Source organism: Sitophilus oryzae, unplaced genomic scaffold, assembly GCF_002938485.1.
Source record: "Sitophilus oryzae breed Bouriz unplaced genomic scaffold, Soryzae_2.0 scaffold_179_pilon_pilon, whole genome shotgun sequence".
Taxonomy (NCBI): Eukaryota; Metazoa; Arthropoda; class Insecta; order Coleoptera; family Curculionidae; genus Sitophilus; species Sitophilus oryzae.
Window position 1 is genome coordinate 8,085,598 of NW_022146501.1, and position 20,520 is coordinate 8,106,117.

A 20,520-nucleotide genomic window follows, 5' to 3' on the forward strand; every position below is an offset into this window, starting at 1 on the left:
TTGACGAATTGAATCGTTTTTGGTCACTTTCTGCTTTACCGGAAATGACTACAATAATTTTTGATTTTTAAATGACACCATATTTTTTACATTATTCGATAGAAAATGACACTCTGAATAGAATTACATATCATATGTCAACTTTTGACAGTTTTGCTTTTAAAAAAATCGTATTTTAAATTTCAATCCAGAGTACCATGGCTGTGCTGAAAACACTAATTTTTAATCAAGGAGCCTTGAAAAAATAGTTGTGATCGTCTAATGTTTTTCGTGTCTTGCCCTGACCGGTTAAAAGATGCCCAAATCGCATTTTTAATCATATCTCAATTTTTTCAAACGGAACGAGGGTGGTTCATTAGCATATTTGGTAAAAGCATTTTTTTACGAATAATTTGGTACCACACACTTGGTATTTCGAGTCAAGTTGTCGTTATGAACCGCATGTTACAATTTCAAATAAACCATATGCGAAAATGTCAAAAGTTGACATATATGTCATTCTATTTAGAATGTCATTTAAAAATCAAAATATGTAATCATTTCCGGTGAAACAGGAAGTGACCGAAAACAATTTAATACGTCAATCAATCCTAATTTATGTCATATACTAACATACCAAATCTCGTTCTTTTATCTGAAAAAATAAAAAAGTTATAGAGGTGAGTCACTTTTGAGACGCACCCGGTATATAATTCTTTTATCGAGATCTATCAATCCTGAAAATATTTGCACTTATTTCTGACTCACCCTGTAGTGTACAAAAAGAGTATCTACATGAAATATATTTTTTACCTAAATCAATTTATTTTGCACAAAACGTGAAAATTACTAACAAAATAAAGCCGAATTCGAGATATTTTTTTCTGTATTACATAGTCGATTCTGCGTTGCTCTTATTTGTCAACCAAGTCGGTACGTGACTATATTTTATATATTTCCACCTTATATCTGTGCGTTTTTTCTTACTTTTTATTTCTTTTTCTGTCTTTCTTATTCTGCACTTGACACCGCAGGGGAGATCAACGTAGAATGAACTAAGTGAAATGGAAACGATAATGCCTGTTATCTGAGCGACATTTCTTTTCTAAAAAATACAAATTTTCCGGAACAAAAGCCATCTTTTTTGCTTAAGGGATGACAGTTTTTTTTCGAGTTTAATCGGCTGATAACATTCTTTTTTGAGGCGCTTTATTTTGAATTGGCGTGTACCCGCGACTTCGTTCACGTCGAATTAATTATTTGTAATGGTGATGATAAAGCAAAGCAAGAATTTCCATTAACATACAAACTGGAAATGGCGATATTATTATATAACTTGGTATTATTTGAGGGGTAGTTTCATCTCGTTGGAATTTGACTTACGAAAAATCCGTTTGCCAAAAATAAGCTTTTACGTCAATCAGTTTAAGCAGAATCGTGGTTAATCAATTACCCAACTTTTTGGAACACCCTGTAAGATTTTTTAAAAAATTTCAAAATATGTAAAAAAAACAAAATAAATTATGCGTGTCCAAGCGTTTTCCCAAAAGACTAACCGTTTTTTAAATAACAAATATTGTAATATTTGAGAGGCGTTTTCACCCTCTTGGAATTCAAGTTTCGAAAAATCTCTTCTTATCGAACCTCTACACCCTAAAGTCAATCCGTTTTCCAAAAATCAGCTTTTTACGTCAAGCGCTTTAAGCAGGATCGTGATTAATCAACGATCAGATTTTTCAAAACACCCTGTATGCATTTTTAAAAAATCTTAAAATATGTAAAAAAAATAAAATAAAATATACGTGTTTAAGCGTTTTTCGGAAACTTGACCGTTTTTTAAATAAAAAATATTGTAATATTTGAAGGGTGGTTTCACCCCCTTGGAACTGGAATTTCGAAAAATCCCTTCTGATCGAACCTCTACACCCTAGAATCAACCTGTATGCCAAAACTGAGCTTCTTACGTTGAGTGGTTTGAGCAGGATCGTGATTAATCAGTGAGTCAGTCACTTATGGATTTTATATATTAGTATAGATTTCTAAACTAATATCTCTTTATTTTAATATTATTAATTTGACGTCTCTGTGGTCCATTTATATTAAATTCTCAAGCTGGAGAACATTACTCTGTGAAATTTTATATTTCTAAAAATAATGTATAAAGCCGAGATAACAGAGTATCATCGTTCCTATTTCACGTAGTCGATTTAGTCCACAGGTCTTCCTTGCGGTGCACAGCGCGAAATGGGAGAAAACAAATCGGGAAAAAGAAGGAAAAATAAGGAAAATGGCGCGGCCAGAAGGTGAAAATATCTGAAATATAGTCACGCGCCAACCGGGCTGACAAATAGTTGAAACACGCGGCCGACAATACAAAGGATTTTCTCCAATACGACTTTTCAGTTTAAAGCTTTTATTGTTTTCGTGAGAATAGTACGGATTGGTTTCGTACAAGAAAAAAAAATGTGTGTGCACTATGTGCGCATATTTGAAGTGAAACTTCCTATTTCCTTGGTCTGTCTGTCCATTTGAGTACTCCATTTGGCTATCTCAATCCATGTGCCTAGTTGGGTTCCAATCGACCTATAATTGATGATTTTGTCCCACCCTGATGAAGATGTAAACGAAACGTCGGGTCGTATCCAACGTTTCTTACGTCAAAACTAACTGTCACAGTGACACGTGTCGTACACGGTCAAGTTGGCCTCGTTCCAATCAATCGACATACCATTTACCCCATCGCGCGTAAAGAAATTTCACTTCAAAAAGACACATATAAAATTGTACTATTTTTGTTACAAAATATGTCATGTTAAAAGAGGTTACGGGGATCTTATGTGATATTATGATTACTTTAGGTTTGTCCAAAAAAATCCTTTATGGGTATTTCGCCACTGCACTGTAAGAAAAATCTACAAAATAAAATAGTTATTTTTTGTAAACACTTCTGCGTTAAACCTAAACGGACACTGCTTGTCATAAGTTATGTTCACAGTAATAAAAATTTGCCCTACAAAGAAAAAAATGCTTAACGTTTCGGAAAGTTTATCCCTTTCCGTCGTCGGAAGCAAAAAAATTTAAAGAATAAAGAAAAAAACTATTTAAAACATTTAAATTTAATTTTAACAGAACGTCAACGGTTTCTTGTAGACGTGTCTGTTTTAAAAAAAGTAAAGTGTTCTCGAATAGTTAAATTTAAATATTTTAAATAGTTTTTTTCTTTATTCTTTGTATTTTTTTTTTGCTTCCGACGACGGAAAGAGATAAGCTTTCCGAAACGTTAAGCATTTTTTTCTTTGTTAGGCAAATTTTTATTAGTGTAAACATAACTTCTGACAAGCAGTGTCCGTTTAGGTTTAACGCAGAAGTGTTAAAAAAAAACTATTTTATTTCGTAGATTTTTTTTGCAATGCAGTGGTGAAATACACATAAAGGATTTTTTTGGAGAGATGAATCAGCCACATAGGCATAGACATTTTTTACTTTAGGTTTGGTCACCGGATACGCATACTACAATGGTAGTAGATTTTTTTCTAACATCGTATTTTATTCAAAATTTTAAAATTTCTCGAGGAACTCGAAAAATTCTAGTCGAGAGTTCTCGTTCCTCGAGAAATCAGAAACTCTATTCCCGAGAAACATCCTCTATTAATGGATTACTCTGTAAAAATCTTATAATATGACCTTTTGGATTGTCTTTCTCTTCGGAGTAGTTGTGAAGAAATAAGTTTTAAATTGAATTTTATACTAATAATATTATTTAGACTTTCTAAAAAAATAACCGAATATACCGGGTGTTTCTCACAAGCGGATCACCCCTATAACTTTTTTACTTTTCCAAATTAAAAATCGAGATTTGGTACGTTAATAGATGACATAAATCAGGGTTGATTGACGTATTCAATTGTTTTCGGCCACTTCCTGCTTCACCGGAAATTATATATATAGTACCAAATTATTTGTAAAAAAATATTTTTCCAAATATGCTAACGAGCTACCCTTGTTCCGTTTAAAAAAATTGAGATATGATTAAAAATACTATTTGGGCATATTTTAATCGGTCAGGACAAGACACGAAAAATATTAGACGATCAAATTTATTTTTCAAAGATTTTTTCATTTGATTACAAATTAGGGTTTATAAGACTGCAATGGTACTCTAAAATGTTACAAGTTGACATATGATATGTCATTCAATTCAGATTGTCAGTTTCTATCAAATAAAGTAAAAAAAATACCGAGGGAGCCATTTAAAAATCAAAAGTTCTAGTCATTTCTGGTGAAACAGAAAGTGATCCTAAACAATTGAATACGTTAATCAATCCTAATTTATGTTATATACCGACGTACCATATTTTGTTATTTTATATGAAAAAATAAAAAAGTTATAGGGGGTGAGCCACTTGGTAATATTAATTGAATAAAGGATAATAGTAAAGTGACAAATTAAAACAAATAATATTTTAGAGGTATTTTTTAAAATTAATTTGATAATTTAGAAGGATGCAGTCTAAATTTGTTCTAGAAAATTTGATATATTTTGAAAATTTTCTACTATATTTCTTAATTTTTATAGGTATATATTTTTTCATATTTTGCCAGTGCCTCCACATCCTTTTTATGAACTCATTTCCCGATGCCGACATTTTCTTAATAAACATCGTCAAATTTCGGGAAAACTTCATTTAAGTTTGGTAGATTGCTAAAGACGACGAGGGGCAATATCAATCACAACAGTTGACAAGAAAATTACACAGTACGAAATTAGGATACTTTTTTGCCAATTTGTGTTTTTTTTAAAGAACTGCGTATCAAAGTCATTAAGGTTTAATTTCCCTCATGTCGAAGTTTGATTTTTATTTCTTTTGACAAAAAATTTTAACAAGAAATATATTATTTCTAAGAATCTTATTGGCTCGATTATAGGTAATGTAAGTAAGTCTGAACGACATCATATGGAAAAATAAATACATAGGTGTCGAGGTCAAGTCAATAATATTCAAGGCTGTTGTCAGACCCATAATGACCTACACAGACAAAAACAAAAAGATTCTTGGAAACAGGCGAGATGAAAATTCTACGAAAAATCACAGGTAAAACGCTGCTAGATAGAGAACGAAGCGACAACATAAGGCAAACATGCAAAGTGGATAACATTAATGAATGGGTATTGGGCAGAAGACGCGAATGGAATGAACATATAAGCCGAATGGACGGGGGAAGAATGGTAACGAGAGCTCGAGACAAATCACCACTGGGAAGAAGAAGTACGGGAAGGCCAAGAAAAAGATGGTGTGATAACCTTACCATCGATTGAAACTGTAGGCATGATGTGGAGAATGAACAGACAATCTGCCTAATATAGAGCAGGAAGAACAAGAAGATTATTGGTAATTTAGATGAGAAATAGATAATATACCTACTAAATATAACAATATTTTGCACTTATTATGAGTTATTCAAAAATAGAATATTTTTTATAATTACAAAAATAATATACCTAATATTTCCTAAAACTCATTCTGCTAGGATCATTAAGATATTCATCATCATCATCATTCTCAGCTTATTTAACCATTTTCAATTGTGGTGTAGCCTTGTCGCCCTACATGTTTAGATACTTTTTTTTCTCTTTGTAGCTTGGTCTATTGTTATCTATTGTTGGCTATGCGGACCCAAGTTATCCCCCCTAATTACCTAATATCATGGTCCCATCTCAGGTTTGGACTTTCTCTAGGTCTCTTAATTCCTCGTGAGTATCATGCTGTAATTTTTTTGGTCCATCTGTTATCCGTCCTTCTTGTCAGGTGTCCTGCCCATTACCACTTGAGGGATTTGACTCTGTGGATGACATCTATTATCTGGGTCTGTTGTCGTATCCACTCTATTCTTTTACGGACTTGCTTGGTTATTCCCAGCATATTTCGTTTCACTGAGCTTTGTGTGACCTGCATTTTCCTTATAATGTTCGTTTTAAGTGTCTAAATTTCGCATGCATAGGTCATGACTGGTAGTACACATTGGTCGAATGTTTTCTTCTTCAGCTAAAATGGAATTCTAGATTTGAATATCATTGAGTACCTTTCATAAGTACTCCATGTTAATTTAATTCTTCGGTTGATTTCTGGTAGTAGAGATCCCGAGATGCGTATAAGTGTTATTTACTAGAATGTCTTTTCTGTCTACTAGTTCGTTGTAGATTACTTTAGTTTTTGCTAAATTCAATTTGAGACCTACCCACCAAGCAAAAAACCTCACATTACATTTGCAACATTGCAGTCAATCCCCAAATAGTTAGCTTTGTAATGTTGATTTCTAAACGTCGTGTCGTGATTGATGAAACCTTGCTACAGAAACATTGTTTTTTAATGGTGATTAAAACGTTTTTTCTACAACATTGTAACAAAGATTCAAATAAAAGATCCGCGAAGTTAATAATAATTAATAATATAACAAATATACAATAAGATCGAATAAAACGGCGTCTAGTTGGCTTGGAAATGAGTATCGATGACATTCTCCATATAATTGTACATAAAAAATGACAGCGATTTGAAGGGGGCCTCAAAGATTACTGTCACAAGAGGTAAGTTTCTCATGGTTCTTTATTACAACTGATTGTTTTTATTTTTACCACTTTAGAAATGATTGGATATAGATTTCAAAACTTTACCGAAGAGGAATTTGAAACCATGAATAAGACAATTCAACATGCGAAGACAAAATATGAAAGATCCAAAAAATCAATTAAAATATAAGTTTGCTTTTCCTTGTACATATATTTAATGTTATACTTTCCTTTTGTATTTTTGAATAAGAAATATATAATAATGTTTATACTGTACCTATATACATATATATTGTATTATTTCAGACCTTCAACTTTAAGATTTTTTTTAGAAATTCGATTCAAGAGGTCAGAGTTGAGTAATTCCTTATTTAATGAGCAGCCGAAAAGATCAGTAAGTCTCAGTACTCAGTACTTAACAGTATTTTTGATATTTTTGAAACAAGTAAGTGATAAATTTCTAGTTTTTATTTGTTTTTTTTTTCAACTTGATAAATTCGACTTTCTTGGTAGGGATATATTTACCGAGCATTTTTAATTTTTCTAAGTCAATGGATATAGAGATATGCATATTTTTATCAATATTGTTTATGTTTTTCGTCAATACAATATTAGTAAAAGTAGGTATATTATACCTATCTGAAAGTCTACAATTAATACCCATTAATGTTTCTGTTGATTATAACCTATTACTGATGTATTATTGTTAACATAAAATTGCATAAAATTGCTAATGTTGCTAATGAAATGGTTTTTTATTGCAAACATTATCTATTTTTTGCTATATTATTTTAGCAATAAGCCAGTTAATAAGTTATAACAAAATAGAAAGTTTAATGGATAATAAATTTTGAAACATAGGTACAATATAATTTTACCAATATTGTATATATAAAATTAACAATATTACTAATACATCTCAAATTAGTACTTTCCTGAACGTTACATTAGCAACGTTTCAATAATATTGTATTTAACAACCTTGCACTGCAATGTAATTTGGCGGAAGATTAAGCTGCCCTACCACCTTGCATAAACCTCCCTACAATGAAAAAAGCAATGTTACACCTTGCTTTGCGAAGTTTTGGCAATGTTCCAGCAATACATTATGCTTGTTGGGTATACTTTATTGCTAGCTGTATTGAGTTCGTTAATTTGTGTTTGTAGTTCTTCAGGACTATTTGCAATTAGGACTCTGTCATCAGCGAATCTTAGTTGGTTAAGATATTCTCCATCTATTTTTAAACCTTTGTTGGTCCAGTCTAGTTGACGGAATACTTCTTCTAGTGTTGCTGTAAATAGCTCTGAGGATATCGCGTCTTACTGTTGTACCTATTTATTATTATTCCCATTATGCCCATTCAACAAACATATTTATTAAATTCCAAGTATATATTCGATATTAATGACTATCAAATACAAGACATGAATAATGTAGGGCACTTTAGAAAATTTATTCCCAATAAATATCGTTCTAATGAAATGAAAGGTGCAGAAAAAAACTCTTGAATTGATTATTATGCTTTATATGCAGCCAGTTCAATAGACCATTATTATGAATTATGCAACTGGTGACTATAGTAGGTACTTATAATATGAAATTTACACTTATTTATATCTTTTTGAGTATTGGTATCTTATGAGGTCATTAAATTGAATCATATACTACGTACATATACACTTGAATAGCTACATACAATAATATAGCATGAATTACTCGAGATGCGATAGTTCAATAAACAATTTAAGCAGCCAGTTTTTAGCTATTCGATAGGTTGAATTTTGTCGTTCGGTTTTTTATCAGAATAAATCATAATATACAGGGTGGTCCGAACTGTATTCCTGAAACTTCGGCAGCATATTCTGCACGTAAAAATCAGTAAAAAAGTTCGTATAAACTTATGTCCTAAAATGCTTCGTTTCGGAGATACAGGGTGTAGAAGTTTGATTTTTATTTCGATTTTTTTGAAATAATTTTTGGAAGTTTTTTAACATGAGAAACTTGATTTAGATGTCAATATGACACCTACTTGTAGGGGGCGCCACCTACATGTGTTTAATGCTTTGGAGAGTAATAACTTTTTGTCCGTCCCTGTATTACACTACTGAGTAAAAAAATATATGTACATTTACGCCTTATTTTACGACATATGATATGTCATTCGATTCAGAGTGTCATTTTCTATCAAATAAAGTAAAAAAATGCCGAGGGTGTCATTTACAAATCAAAAGTTGTAGCCATTTCCGGTGAAACCGGAAGTGACAGAAATCAATTGAATACGTCAATCAATCCCAATTTATGTCATATTCTAACATAGCAAATCTCGTTATTTTATCTGAAAAAATAAAAAAAGTTATAGGGGTGAGCGACTTTTGAGACGCACCCGGTATAACTTTTCTATTTATTATGTTTTTGTTAATCTCGTTACAAATGGGATAATGGACCTTACTCTATTGTTGACTCACCCTGTACATGTCTACATGGAACGTATCTATTAATTAATTAACTGGGTAGTTTTTATAAAGTTTACCCTTCTCCATTCACCGTCCGTCCTTTAAACTGCAGAACGATACAGGGGGTAAAAAATCACAATTTTACCCCTCCCCTCATTTCCCTGTTTTCTACCGCATTGGACAGTCCCCCGTGTCGTGTGAAGCGAAATTGGGTGATAAATATTAAATGTAAAGAGAAAGAGGGGGTACAGTGGGACAAGGGGGGGTGGCCAGTGACGAAGGGACAAAGTTAACTCGGGTTTGCGTGAAAAGGGTAATTTTTAACAGTGATTTTTCTGTCTCCGAGGAATAGAAGACGAGTACACATGATCCCCCAGGTCGTATATTATTTAATATTAATGCCCTGCGATGGAATTTTCGGTGTTTTGAGAAAATTAGTATCATTTAGAATACTTGGTGGCTTGGTGTTGAAAAATAAACTATAGGGTAGACTTGAATAGATTACGAAAAAAGTGATAGCAATATAAAGTATCACCAGAGTATCTCATTTAAACTAAACTACTGATTCACTAATTGGGATTATACAGGGTGGTCCGAACTGTATTCCGGAAACTTCGGTAGCTTATTGTGCAGATAAAAATAAGTAAAAACGTTCGTATAAATGTATGTCCTAAAATGCTTAGTTTCGGAGATACAGGGTGTATAAGTTTCATTTTTATTTCGATTTTTTTCAAATAATTTCTGAAGTAACGTCAATATTACGTTGAAAATTGGTGTCTGGAAGTTTTTTCACATGACAAATTTGATTTTGATGTCAATATGAGTACTATTTGTAGGGGGCGCCACCTAAATGCGTTTTAACTGTTTTTAAGAGTAGTAACTTTTTGTCCGTACCTGTATAAAACAACTGAGTGAAAAAATATACATTTCCGTGATTTTTTACGTAAAAAATATCTCTCGGTAAAACTCGTTAGGAACAACCGTTCTCAAGATATTTAGAATGGAAATAGCCAATACATGTCATTATTGACAAAAAATAAACATGTAGAGTAGATAAACTAGTTATTTGACTGAAATGATTTTTTAAATTTAATTTTTTTAAATTAATCATAAACTTTTCTTCGAAAAAATGATGATAAAACAGTTTCTGTTGAACTTTTGGCACAAAAACATTTCAAATTTATGATGTCAATCTAATAACTATTTAGTCAACATGTTTAATTATTTATGTCAATGATGACAGGTATTGATAATTTCGATTTCAAATATCTCGAGAACCATTACTCGTAGCGATTTTTACCAAGACACTTTTTTTAAGTAAAAAACGTCTTAAATGTATATTTTTTTACTTAATAGTTTTATACAGGTACGAACGAAAAGTTATTACTATTCAAACAAGTTAAAAACTATGTAGGTGCGCCCTCTACAAGCAGGAGTCAAATTTCTCATGTCAAAAAACTCCCAGACAGCAATTTTCATCTAAATATTGACGTTACTTCAGAAATTATTTGGAAAAAATCAAAATAAAAATGAAATTTCTACACCTTGTATCTTCGAAACTAAGCATTTTAGGACATACATTTATACGACCTTTTTTACTTATTTTTATCTGCAGGATATGCTGCCGAAGTTTCCGGAATATAGTTTGGACCACCCTCTATAAGTACAGAGGTGACAATATTTGGAGCAATTGTAGATTTTCTTGAAAATAATCGAAAATATCAGTCAACACCCTGGTGTCATATTTAATTTTATTGTAAGCCTTATACTAATAATTCGGATTTTATGGTTAACTGAACTGAGATATTCTCTTAATATGACGATAATTAGGACATTATCCATAGTAATTCTATACCTACAAAATATAGGGACACCCTGTTTAATGCAATTCTAGTAGATCCTTCAAAATAAGTTTGCCTTCTCCACTAGTCAAAATCCACAAACTATAACAACCTGGTCCCTACAATAGCTGACCGACAGGTATAATTGGATAACTTGGCGTTAGTTATGGCGCAGCCGATGAATGAATAGCCTGCAGGTTTCAATTGCGGTTGGAATTGATTAACGTTTGCCACTCCTGTCCGGTCCGTTCTGTCCCAGGAATTATTCAATGCGACCCTATTAGTGTCGTGCACGCCTAGAACACGCGTACACTAGCCGGACACATTGTCGAGGACAGGGAGGTGGAGATACGTCAACGCCTACGGTTTGTTTCACCTTTTTGGGGTGGAGGAAACTGGCATAACTTTTACTATATTTGAAAAGAATTAGTAACTTAGATGTTATAGGCTTGGTGCATTCTCCGCCGGTGCTGCCACTGATATACAGGGTGGACCATTGAAAACTTACAATGGCTATAATTCTTAAACCATAAAAGATATCAAAAAAATAAAAAATACCGTTTCTATAATATCAAGGAGTAATATATATGACGTATTTCTTGAACCACCTCGACCTACCCCTTAGGCGGCACCCCTACTCACTTGAAAATCTTAAATGGCAACACCCCATTTATGGCGCCTTTTTGGAAATCCCATTAAAAATGCTAAACGATGATCATAAAGTTTTTAGGGTGAAATTGAAAAACTACCCCTTACGCGAAAAATTAGGTGGACATTAATGCAAAAAGTGATTTTGGGACCCAGCTAAATTAGTCAAATGAGGTATTTTTCAAACCACCCCGACCCACCCCTAGGTGCCACCCCCTCACTTCTAATCTCATCAATGCCATTTTGAAATCATTGCCATTTTGAAGCTAAAAATAAAAAAGGCAACACAAAGATGTTTTACTAATCGTTCAGCCTAATTTTGCGATAACGCAAATTCTTCCTGAACATCTATTTTTTTACTTTCAACAAACAGGAATCTTAAAACGTTTTCTTAAAAAATCTTTGCGTTTTTGCACTGTCTTCTATCGATTTTCAATCATTTGCAAATTTGGTGTTGTTTTAAACCTTTATTTGATTCGCTTATTTGAAAGAAAAATGGTTTATACTGTGAAAGAAAGAATTCAAATAGTTTTTCATTATGGTATTGAAGGTATGTGCTATTTGGAAACGGTTATGTTACGTTTATGTTAGAGATTTGATTCTAAAGTTTCAAACAGGGCCCAGGGTACTGAATGAAGAAATGCAGATGGAAGTTATTGGTCAGGTATCGGTCAATCCAGAAGCATCAACATGCCAGTTGGCATCAATCACAGGTATACCTCGAACATCTGTCAGAAGAGTATTGAAAATGCACTCCTATTTGTTGAAAGTAAAAAAATAGAAAATAAGGAAGAATTTGCGTTATCGCAAAATTAGGCTGAACGATTAGTAAAACATCTTTGTATTGTCTTTTTTATTATCTACATTTTTTATTTTTAGCTTCAAAATGGCAATGGTTTCAAAATGGCATTGATGAGATTAGAAGTGAGGGGGTGACACCTAGGGGTGGGTCGGGGTGGTTTGAAAAATACCTCATTTGCCTCATTTAGCTGGGTCCCAATTTGTAACTTATACTGAAACATTACTTTTCTCATTAATGTCCACCTAATTTTTCGTGTAAGGGGTAGTTTTTCAATTTCACCCTAAATATTTTATGATCATCGTTTAGCATTTTTCATGGGGTTTCCAAAAAGGCGCCACAAGTGGGGTGTTGCTATTTAAGATTTTCAAGTGAGTAGGGGTGCCGCCTAAGGGGTAGGTCAGGGTGATTTAAAAAATACGTCATATGTATCCCCCCTCGATATTATAGAAACGGTATTTTTTATTTTTGTGATATCTTTTTTGGTTTAAAAATTATAGCCATTGTAAGTTTTCAGTGGCCCACCCTGTATACAAATACACAGGTTTAAATAGCGAGTATACGACCAGGGGCGCAACTAGACATATACTTTTGGAGGGGCTCAAGTCTTTTGAGGGGGCTTAGGTCACTATAAGATAAGATTCATGTGAGGTTAAAACCAATTTTATACGACACGTACTGGTTATCTGGGAGGTTTAATTCGTTTTTCCCTATCAAAAAATAAAAAAGTTATAGGGGTGAGCCACTTTTGAGACGCACCCGGTATATGTATAAAATTATTCTACCAAAATGTATTACTCCAACTTCAGAAACAATAGCATCACTGTAAATTTTTTATATTACGGACATTTTATTTTGACACGGAAATCTAACATTTGTTTAAACAAATTAAAATATTACAAAATAATAATATAAACAAATATTAATTAAAAAAAAATACAAAAATAAAAAAAAATGTTTATAAACAAATTCACAAAACAGAATTTTGAAATCTGTAAAACTTCCCATTTGTAAATTTTAGGCTTTAGAAAAAAATATATCCATACTAAATTTAAAATAGAACACCCACATTTAGGGGGTGTATTTGTATATTATTTATACCCTGTACAATATAAAAATTCCGCCACGCAATTTGAAATGAATTGATTATTAGGAATGTATAGCCATTATCCATTACAATGTATTATCCTTAACAATGTTTCTTTAAAATTACTGATAGTCTGAAGCCAATAAAATCATTCTTTTTATGATTTCACAGTGATTGCAAATAATTATTTTATTTATAACAATATCAGTTCTTCAGAATAATTACGTGTAATAATGTGTACCTATAGAAGTATACCTAGAGATACTTTTATCACATTTTACAACTGCATTTTTGTATTGAGCGTTCTACAATCTCCCGTAAACTATCAATCACAGACTTCTGATCACGGGCCCCTATGATTGCTGTACCAGCCACTATCATGTTTGCACCAGCCTAAAAACATAAATAAATGACAAAAATACTAATAAAATTAATGAATGCTTTACCTCAGCACATGCAGTGATTGTATTTAAGCCTACACCACCATCAACTTCGATATCTAGTAACGGATAATTGTGCCTCAACCATTGTACCTTAGGTATCATGTCATTCATAAATTTCTGTCCCCCAAAACCTGGTTCAACTGTCATGATTAAAATCATGTCTGCATGATCAATAAACTGCTTCACAGCTTCAGTATCTGTTCCTGGTTTTAAAGCCAGACCCACTTTCATTCCGGCCTCTCTAACTTTTCGACATAGTGGAAGGACGTCTTTTAAAACAGGTTCTATATGAAATGTGTACAGATTTACACTTGCATCAGCCATAGGTTCGATCCACTGAAATACATAAGAGATGTTATTACAGTTGAGGGTTGGAACCTTTGGTGTTACACAGCAAAATAAAACACTAAATCACCACAATACATCAAAAAACTTTTACTTTTGCACTGGAAAATTTGATGTCTATAGGAAGAATACCACTACACGCAGATCATTGATGTAATCGGGAAAGTCTATGAGAAACTCATCAATACGCGACTCTTGGAAGAAATTAGGAAGAAAGGAAATGGTATGCATCCCAACCAGTATGGATTTGTAAAGGGGAAATTTACCACACATGCAATGAAGAAAATATCCGATATCGTGAAAAGAAAAGCCACTTGGCATAATGCTTTGATTTTAGTCGACGTTAAAAATGCATTTAATTGCGCGTCATGGGAAATAATTATTAAAGAACTTAGAAGATGGGGCATAAGTGGTTATTTGGTGAACATAATAAGAAGCTATCTTGACAATAGATTTATAGTTCTTAATAGAGAAGATGAAAGAGAGGTATTCGGTGGCGTCCCACAGGGCTCGGTGCTGGGGCCAACTCTGTGGAACATATTATACGACAGTGTCATGGAGCTTCCTGTACCAGGTGGGACAAAGTTGATCTGTTACGCCGATGATCTTGCTGCGATAATAACAAAAAAAAACTAAAAGAAACAAAAAAATAAATGACCTCGATCTAATGCAGACTGTGGATGATACACTAAAGATCATAGCCAGATGGATGCGTGAGCACAGACTCGAAATACCTGTGGAAAAATCAGAGGCGATTTTACTGAGCCGCAAGAGAAAAGTTGACCATATAAGGTTTAATTTTAAGGATATAATAATACATCCAGTAAAGCAAATCAACTATCTTGGATTTCATATACACCGTGCACTCACCAAACCAAACCGTGCACTCACGATGGGCCTGCACATCAAGGAGGTGTGTTTGAAATCACAACGAACTGCTAAGGCGTTGTCCGCAATACTGCCAAACGTTCGGGGCCCAACACCAGCAAAGAGAAGAGTGTTAGCATATGCGTGCCAGAATATTATTATGTATGGAGCACCTGTGTGGAACGAAGTAACCAATATGCACGTAAATAAAAAAAGACTTGAAGGTGCACAGAGAATCATGGCTTTGAGGGTCTGCTCGGCGTATCGGACAACTTCAACTGAGGCAGCCTTGGAGATATCGGGTTTCGTGCCCCTGCATCTTCTCTCAAGAGAAAGAGAACGACTCTTTCTCAAGGGTGAAGTACAAACCAGGGGAAGTAGAGAGATGGAGAGAAACCGCTCAGTGCAGCAGTGGCAGGCAGAATGGGAGGTATCGCAAAAAGGAAGATGGACATATAAGCTCATCCCAAATATAAATATGTGGATTAAAAGAGAGCATGGAGAGGTAAACTTCTATCTTACTCAAATATTAAGCGGTCACGGAAATTTTGGGAGTTACCTGTGTAAAATTGGAAAGAGGGAAGTCGCGGAATGCCGATACTGTGCTGAACCCAAAGATACTCCAGAACACACAATGTTTGCTTGTCCAAGATGGGAACAGGAAAGATGTGAGGCACGCATGACGATTGGTGGCAACATCTCCGCAGATACCTTCTTAAAATCGGTAACAGAAAGAAGAGAAAACTTTGAAGCCATCTCAAAACTGGCCCAAAATATACTAGTGGCAAAATACAGCGAAGAGCAGGGGTAATGAAACAAAAAGAACAGTCCGGCGTCTATTTGAGGAGATGCGTCCAGCGGGTCCAGGTAGACATGGCAGGAGCGAGGGGGTGATGTTTAGTGGGTAGTGTCCTCCAGGCAGCTTAAGGAGAGATTGAGTCCCACACGCTGTACGTAAAGGTATTTTACACCTCCGAAAAAAAAACTACACGCAGATATATTCCTAATGAATCATATCATAGTGTTGAACATAAAATGGCTAGTTTAAATTTTTTAGTTCATAGATTATTTAGTTTTCCACTTACCAACGAAAGATATGAAATAGAAAGAGATTACATTAGGAATGTAGCTGAGTGTAATGGACATTCTCCGTCACTAGTTGATAAAATAATTAGAAAACGGTATAGGTTAATGATTTCTGTAAATTCGACTTTTCAAGTGGAGAAAGACACGTCAAAATATTTTTCAATACCGTTTTATAGAGAGTTATCCCGTGGTCTAAAAGGAATTTTTAAGAATGTCAATTATAAACTTGTGTATAGTGCTAATAATAAATTGCAACAATTATTAGGTAATCCAAAGGATAAAACACCTCCACTGGAAAGGTCAGGTATTTATGAAATTTCTTGTAAAGACTGTAATCAGAAATATGTTGGGCAAAGTAGAAGATCAATATTAACCAGATTTAAAGAACATTTAGCTCAGATAAGATATAGTAGACCGGATAAATCTTGCGTTGCTGAACATATTGTTGATAAAGAACATTGTATAGATCTTAATAATTTTAAATCAATTAAACAAGTCTCAAATTACAGGCAATTAGATTGAAAGCATCAGAATTAGTAAATGTAAAGATAGTATGAACAGGGACAACGGTCCAATTCCTTCAAGTTCTTTGTTCCTACTGCTCTAGTGGCGGAAAGCTAACTGTTACGCTCGGTGGGCTCTGACTCGGTTGGCTAGATCTTGCCACACTCACTGAGCGAGTATATAAACGCTCAACTTGTAGATTGTACTTTAGTTTATAATCATCTGCTGATGATGCTAACATAGTTAGCGAAACGCGCGTCCAGTGTAAAAGTAAAGGTGTTTTGGTGTATTGTGGTGATTTAGTGTTTTATTTTGCTAAGAGATGTTATTTTGGTTCTGGATTCGAACAGTGGGAAAAATATACCTGCTCTGGATTCTGTACCATCATATGAGTCTCGAAAAAGGCATGTGGTATTTTTCCTCTTAGGCATTTTACTACTGGGTGGCCAAAGGTTAAGTTGGGTACAAAGTGACCATCCATAACGTCCAAATGAAGGTAATCGGCACCATTGTCTAAGAGCCTCTGGGATTCGGCATAGAGCTGTGATAGATCCGAGTTCAAAATCGAAGGTCCTATCTTACATTTCAGAGAATTCCTTTTCATATTTCCGGGAAAATATCGTTAAATCGCTAACTTTGACAACAGAACATACTTTGAATTTTGAGTTTTGACACTGACTTCCTCTTCTTTTTATTTTTAAAGCGTTTTTCTGAAGGTCGTTAATTATATTCATGCATGGTCGACGGCATAGGTTGACGGGAAGAGGACTCCAATCCTTGACAGTTCTGTTTGATTTGATTCACTCTTTGAATAAGAAGACTAAGGAAGGAGCATAATGCTATCCATGTATTCATGCATGGTGGGCGGAAAAGCCACCATAAAAGCTCTCTAGGGTGGGGATCCTTGATAGTTCTGTTTGACGATTCATTTGACAGATTTGAATTTGATTTGAAATTTTGTGGATTTGTCAGTTTTTACGGAGCTTATTTTATGTTATTTATTATTAATTCTACTACTGATAGTTGTATAAAGGTAGTAAATCTAGATGGAAATTGTGGCAGAACTTAAATTAACAGTGACACTATCGCGATTTATCGAAAAAGACTCTAAAATAGTTGGTTGTGTAGCGTGCGGTAGATCTCGGCAAAAATTGAGTGAAATAATGGAACAACTTTTCGCTAGTAAGTGACTATATAATATACATACGTGTAGTAAACCGATCATTTATGAAATTCACTTAAATTAACTAAATTATATATTTTTCTTTGCATTTTAGCTTTTATTTATTACTTGTCAAAGATTAGATGTCAAAGAATTTAGATACGTTAATTTGACTTACCTGCTTCAGTAGCGTATCGGATGTTTGTGGTAATAAATACTTATTATAACTTATCTATTTTTATTAGAATTATATATTTTTATAACAATTTTAATAACTACCAACATTTATTCACAACGTAAAATAAAACAACAAATTATTGAGTCTACCCCACGTCTACCCTACATCATAGTTTTACATTTTTTAAATAAAATTAGAACGACACTGATAAACCGGAATTTAAGTCGGCCATATTTGAGGCCCATCGCGGTGTACCTAAGATTTTTGATATGCTCCTTCCTTAGTCTTCTTATTCAAAGGATTCACTTGACCCATAGATAAAAGAAAATAATCTTCTATTAAGATAGATATGAAACTTAATAGTAAAATTTTGGGTCAAAGCGCCCCTCCGTGTTCTTAGTAGAGACTACGTTTAACTCAGCGCCTTCGCCTTTTCTGCTGTAAATATTTTTTATGTTTATATTTGATTTCAAAAGATTTAGTTTTAAAGTTACACTGATATATTAATATATCAGAGTAACTTTAATAAAACATAAGAATATATATATTTTACAGTTTATTAAATATAAATTTTGACTACAAGGTAGAAAGTAAATCACAATATTTGATAAAACTTATAAGTATACCATTTTTAGAGTTAATAAATAATGAAACTATTTCTGACTATGATATTTAAAATTTAGATAGATAGAATCTTAAAAAATATAACGGTATTTGTAGACGCAGGCCCAAATTCAATAAAAACCAAAATGTTTCCTGCGAAAATCGGGCTCTTTTCACAGAAAAGGTATTTTTTGATTTATCAACAATCATTGTCAAGTTGACAATATACAGAGTGTTTTCTAATTAGTCTAAAAAATTGTGGTGTGATTCCTCATGTATTCTTAAAACAATTTTTATATAACCATTGGGTCTAAAGTACTTTCTTTCTGATCTACAGGGTGTTAAAAATTAAAAAAAATCGATATTTTGCTTAACATAAATGGCACACTCTGCTTTTTTAAAGAAAATATATTTTTTTCTTGACTGGCCATCCTTTTTCAACAAAATTGATCTTTTGAGTTTTTCTGGTTCATCAAACTTGTGAAGGGTACACAAACGCATTTCAAATACATCTGAAAGTCAACCTTAAAGGTCGTTTAAGGTCTCACAACAAGGTTCTTTCTGGAATCACTCAAGGAGGTTTGAAAGCCACATATGTCAAGGTCAAGCGAACTGCGCATGTGGAGGAGCCCAATCGGCTAATATCTCCTACTAGTAACCTCTAAAAATTATTTTTCCTACCACTAGCGACATACCGTGTCTTTAGTGAGTACTAAATTATTTTATCAAAATTTCACCATATAAGTTTCCAGGCAATGACTTGACCTTATCTATGCACTTGACACAACTGAATTTGATTTGAAATTTTGTGGATTTGTCAGTCTTTACTGAGCTTATTTTATGTTATTTATTATTAATTCTACTACTGACAGTTGTTTAAAGGCAGTAAATCTAGAAGGAAATTATGGCAGAACTTAAATTAACAGTGACACTATTGCGATTTATCGAAAAGGACTGTAAAATAGTTGGTTGTGTATCGTTCGGTAGATCTCGGTTAAAAATCGAGGGAAATAATGGAATAACTTTTCGCTAGTAAGTGACTATATTATAATATAAATACGTGTAATAAATCGATCATTTATGAAATTCACTTAAAATTAACTAATTATATATTTTTTCTAACATTTTTGCTTTCATTTAGTACTTGTCAAAGATTAGATGTCAAAGAATTTAGATACGTCAATTTGACTTACCTGCTTCAGTAGCGTATCGGATGTTTGTGTTAATAAATAATTATTAATAATTTTTTTTCCATAGCAACTGTTAAAATTGCCTTATATCTATTAAAAATAGTAGATGTAAGGTCTGTTCTCAGAAGAATCCCTGACTAGTCAGCGCGTTTCTTATTGGTTGAAATGTGTAGAAACCAGACTAACAGTCAGGTTTCTACGCATTTTAACCAATGAGAAACGTGCTGACTAGTCAGGGATTCTTCTGAGAACAGACCTGTAGATAAAATAGTACTTTAACCGCAAGAGTAGATTAAATGATACTTTAACAGCGAGGATAGGTTAAACACTTTATTTCTTCTCGTACGTTTTTTAATTGCTTCCATTTTTGAAAATGTTTGTATTCCTTTTCATAAGTTATTCGGGATTTAAATGGAAGTAGTTTGGATATGGCGTTTGACTGTTTTGGCTGAGGCGACAGCCTGAATATCTGTTGGTAATTTACTTATTTCGTTTTGAGTCATTTCTGGCTCCTATTCAATCAGAAATCGACACGAAAGAGAATTAAAAGATATTGACTCAAAACTGACAACTAAAAAAACAGCTTTATTTATTTGCCAAATTACATAGAAACCAACGCTAACCCAGCACGATATTTTTTCTCCCCGTAATAAATTCCTTGAAATAATAATTTCTGAATATTTTTTAAAACGTAACTTGCTATGGAAAAAAATATTCTCTCTCTCTCTCTCTCTCTCTCTCTCTATTATGTTAATTATGGTTAATT

At 33.3% G+C, this 20,520-nt stretch overlaps 2 protein-coding genes across 2 annotated transcripts in view; one reads left to right on the top strand and one right to left on the bottom strand.

Moving 5' to 3' along the window:
* The window catches only part of LOC115882862, a 450,101-nt gene that overhangs the window by 218,857 nt on the left and 210,724 nt on the right, over window positions 1-20,520 (top strand). The gene's annotated exons all lie outside the window — the stretch shown is intronic.
* LOC115882886 (ribulose-phosphate 3-epimerase-like) lies at window positions 13,220-17,359 on the bottom strand. Its single transcript, XM_030901149.1, has 3 exons — window positions 16,986-17,359; window positions 13,823-14,155; window positions 13,220-13,769 (listed from the first exon to the last, which is right to left on the bottom strand). Exons 1-3 carry the CDS (start codon window positions 17,223-17,225, stop codon window positions 13,647-13,649), a joined length of 696 nt encoding a protein of 231 aa, XP_030757009.1. The 5' UTR covers window positions 17,226-17,359; the 3' UTR covers window positions 13,220-13,646.

Coding starts and splice junctions, on each gene's coding strand:
- LOC115882886 (XM_030901149.1), bottom strand. CDS start 17,225: ATGAAAAGGAATTCTCTGAAATGTAAGATAGGACCTTCGATTTTGAAC. Junction 14,156..16,985: donor TGGTACAGAATCCAGAGCAG/GTATATTTTTCC, acceptor TATGTATTTCAG/TGGATCGAACCTATGGCTGA. Junction 13,770..13,822: donor CAATCACTGCATGTGCTGAG/GTAAAGCATTCA, acceptor TTATGTTTTTAG/GCTGGTGCAAACATGATAGT.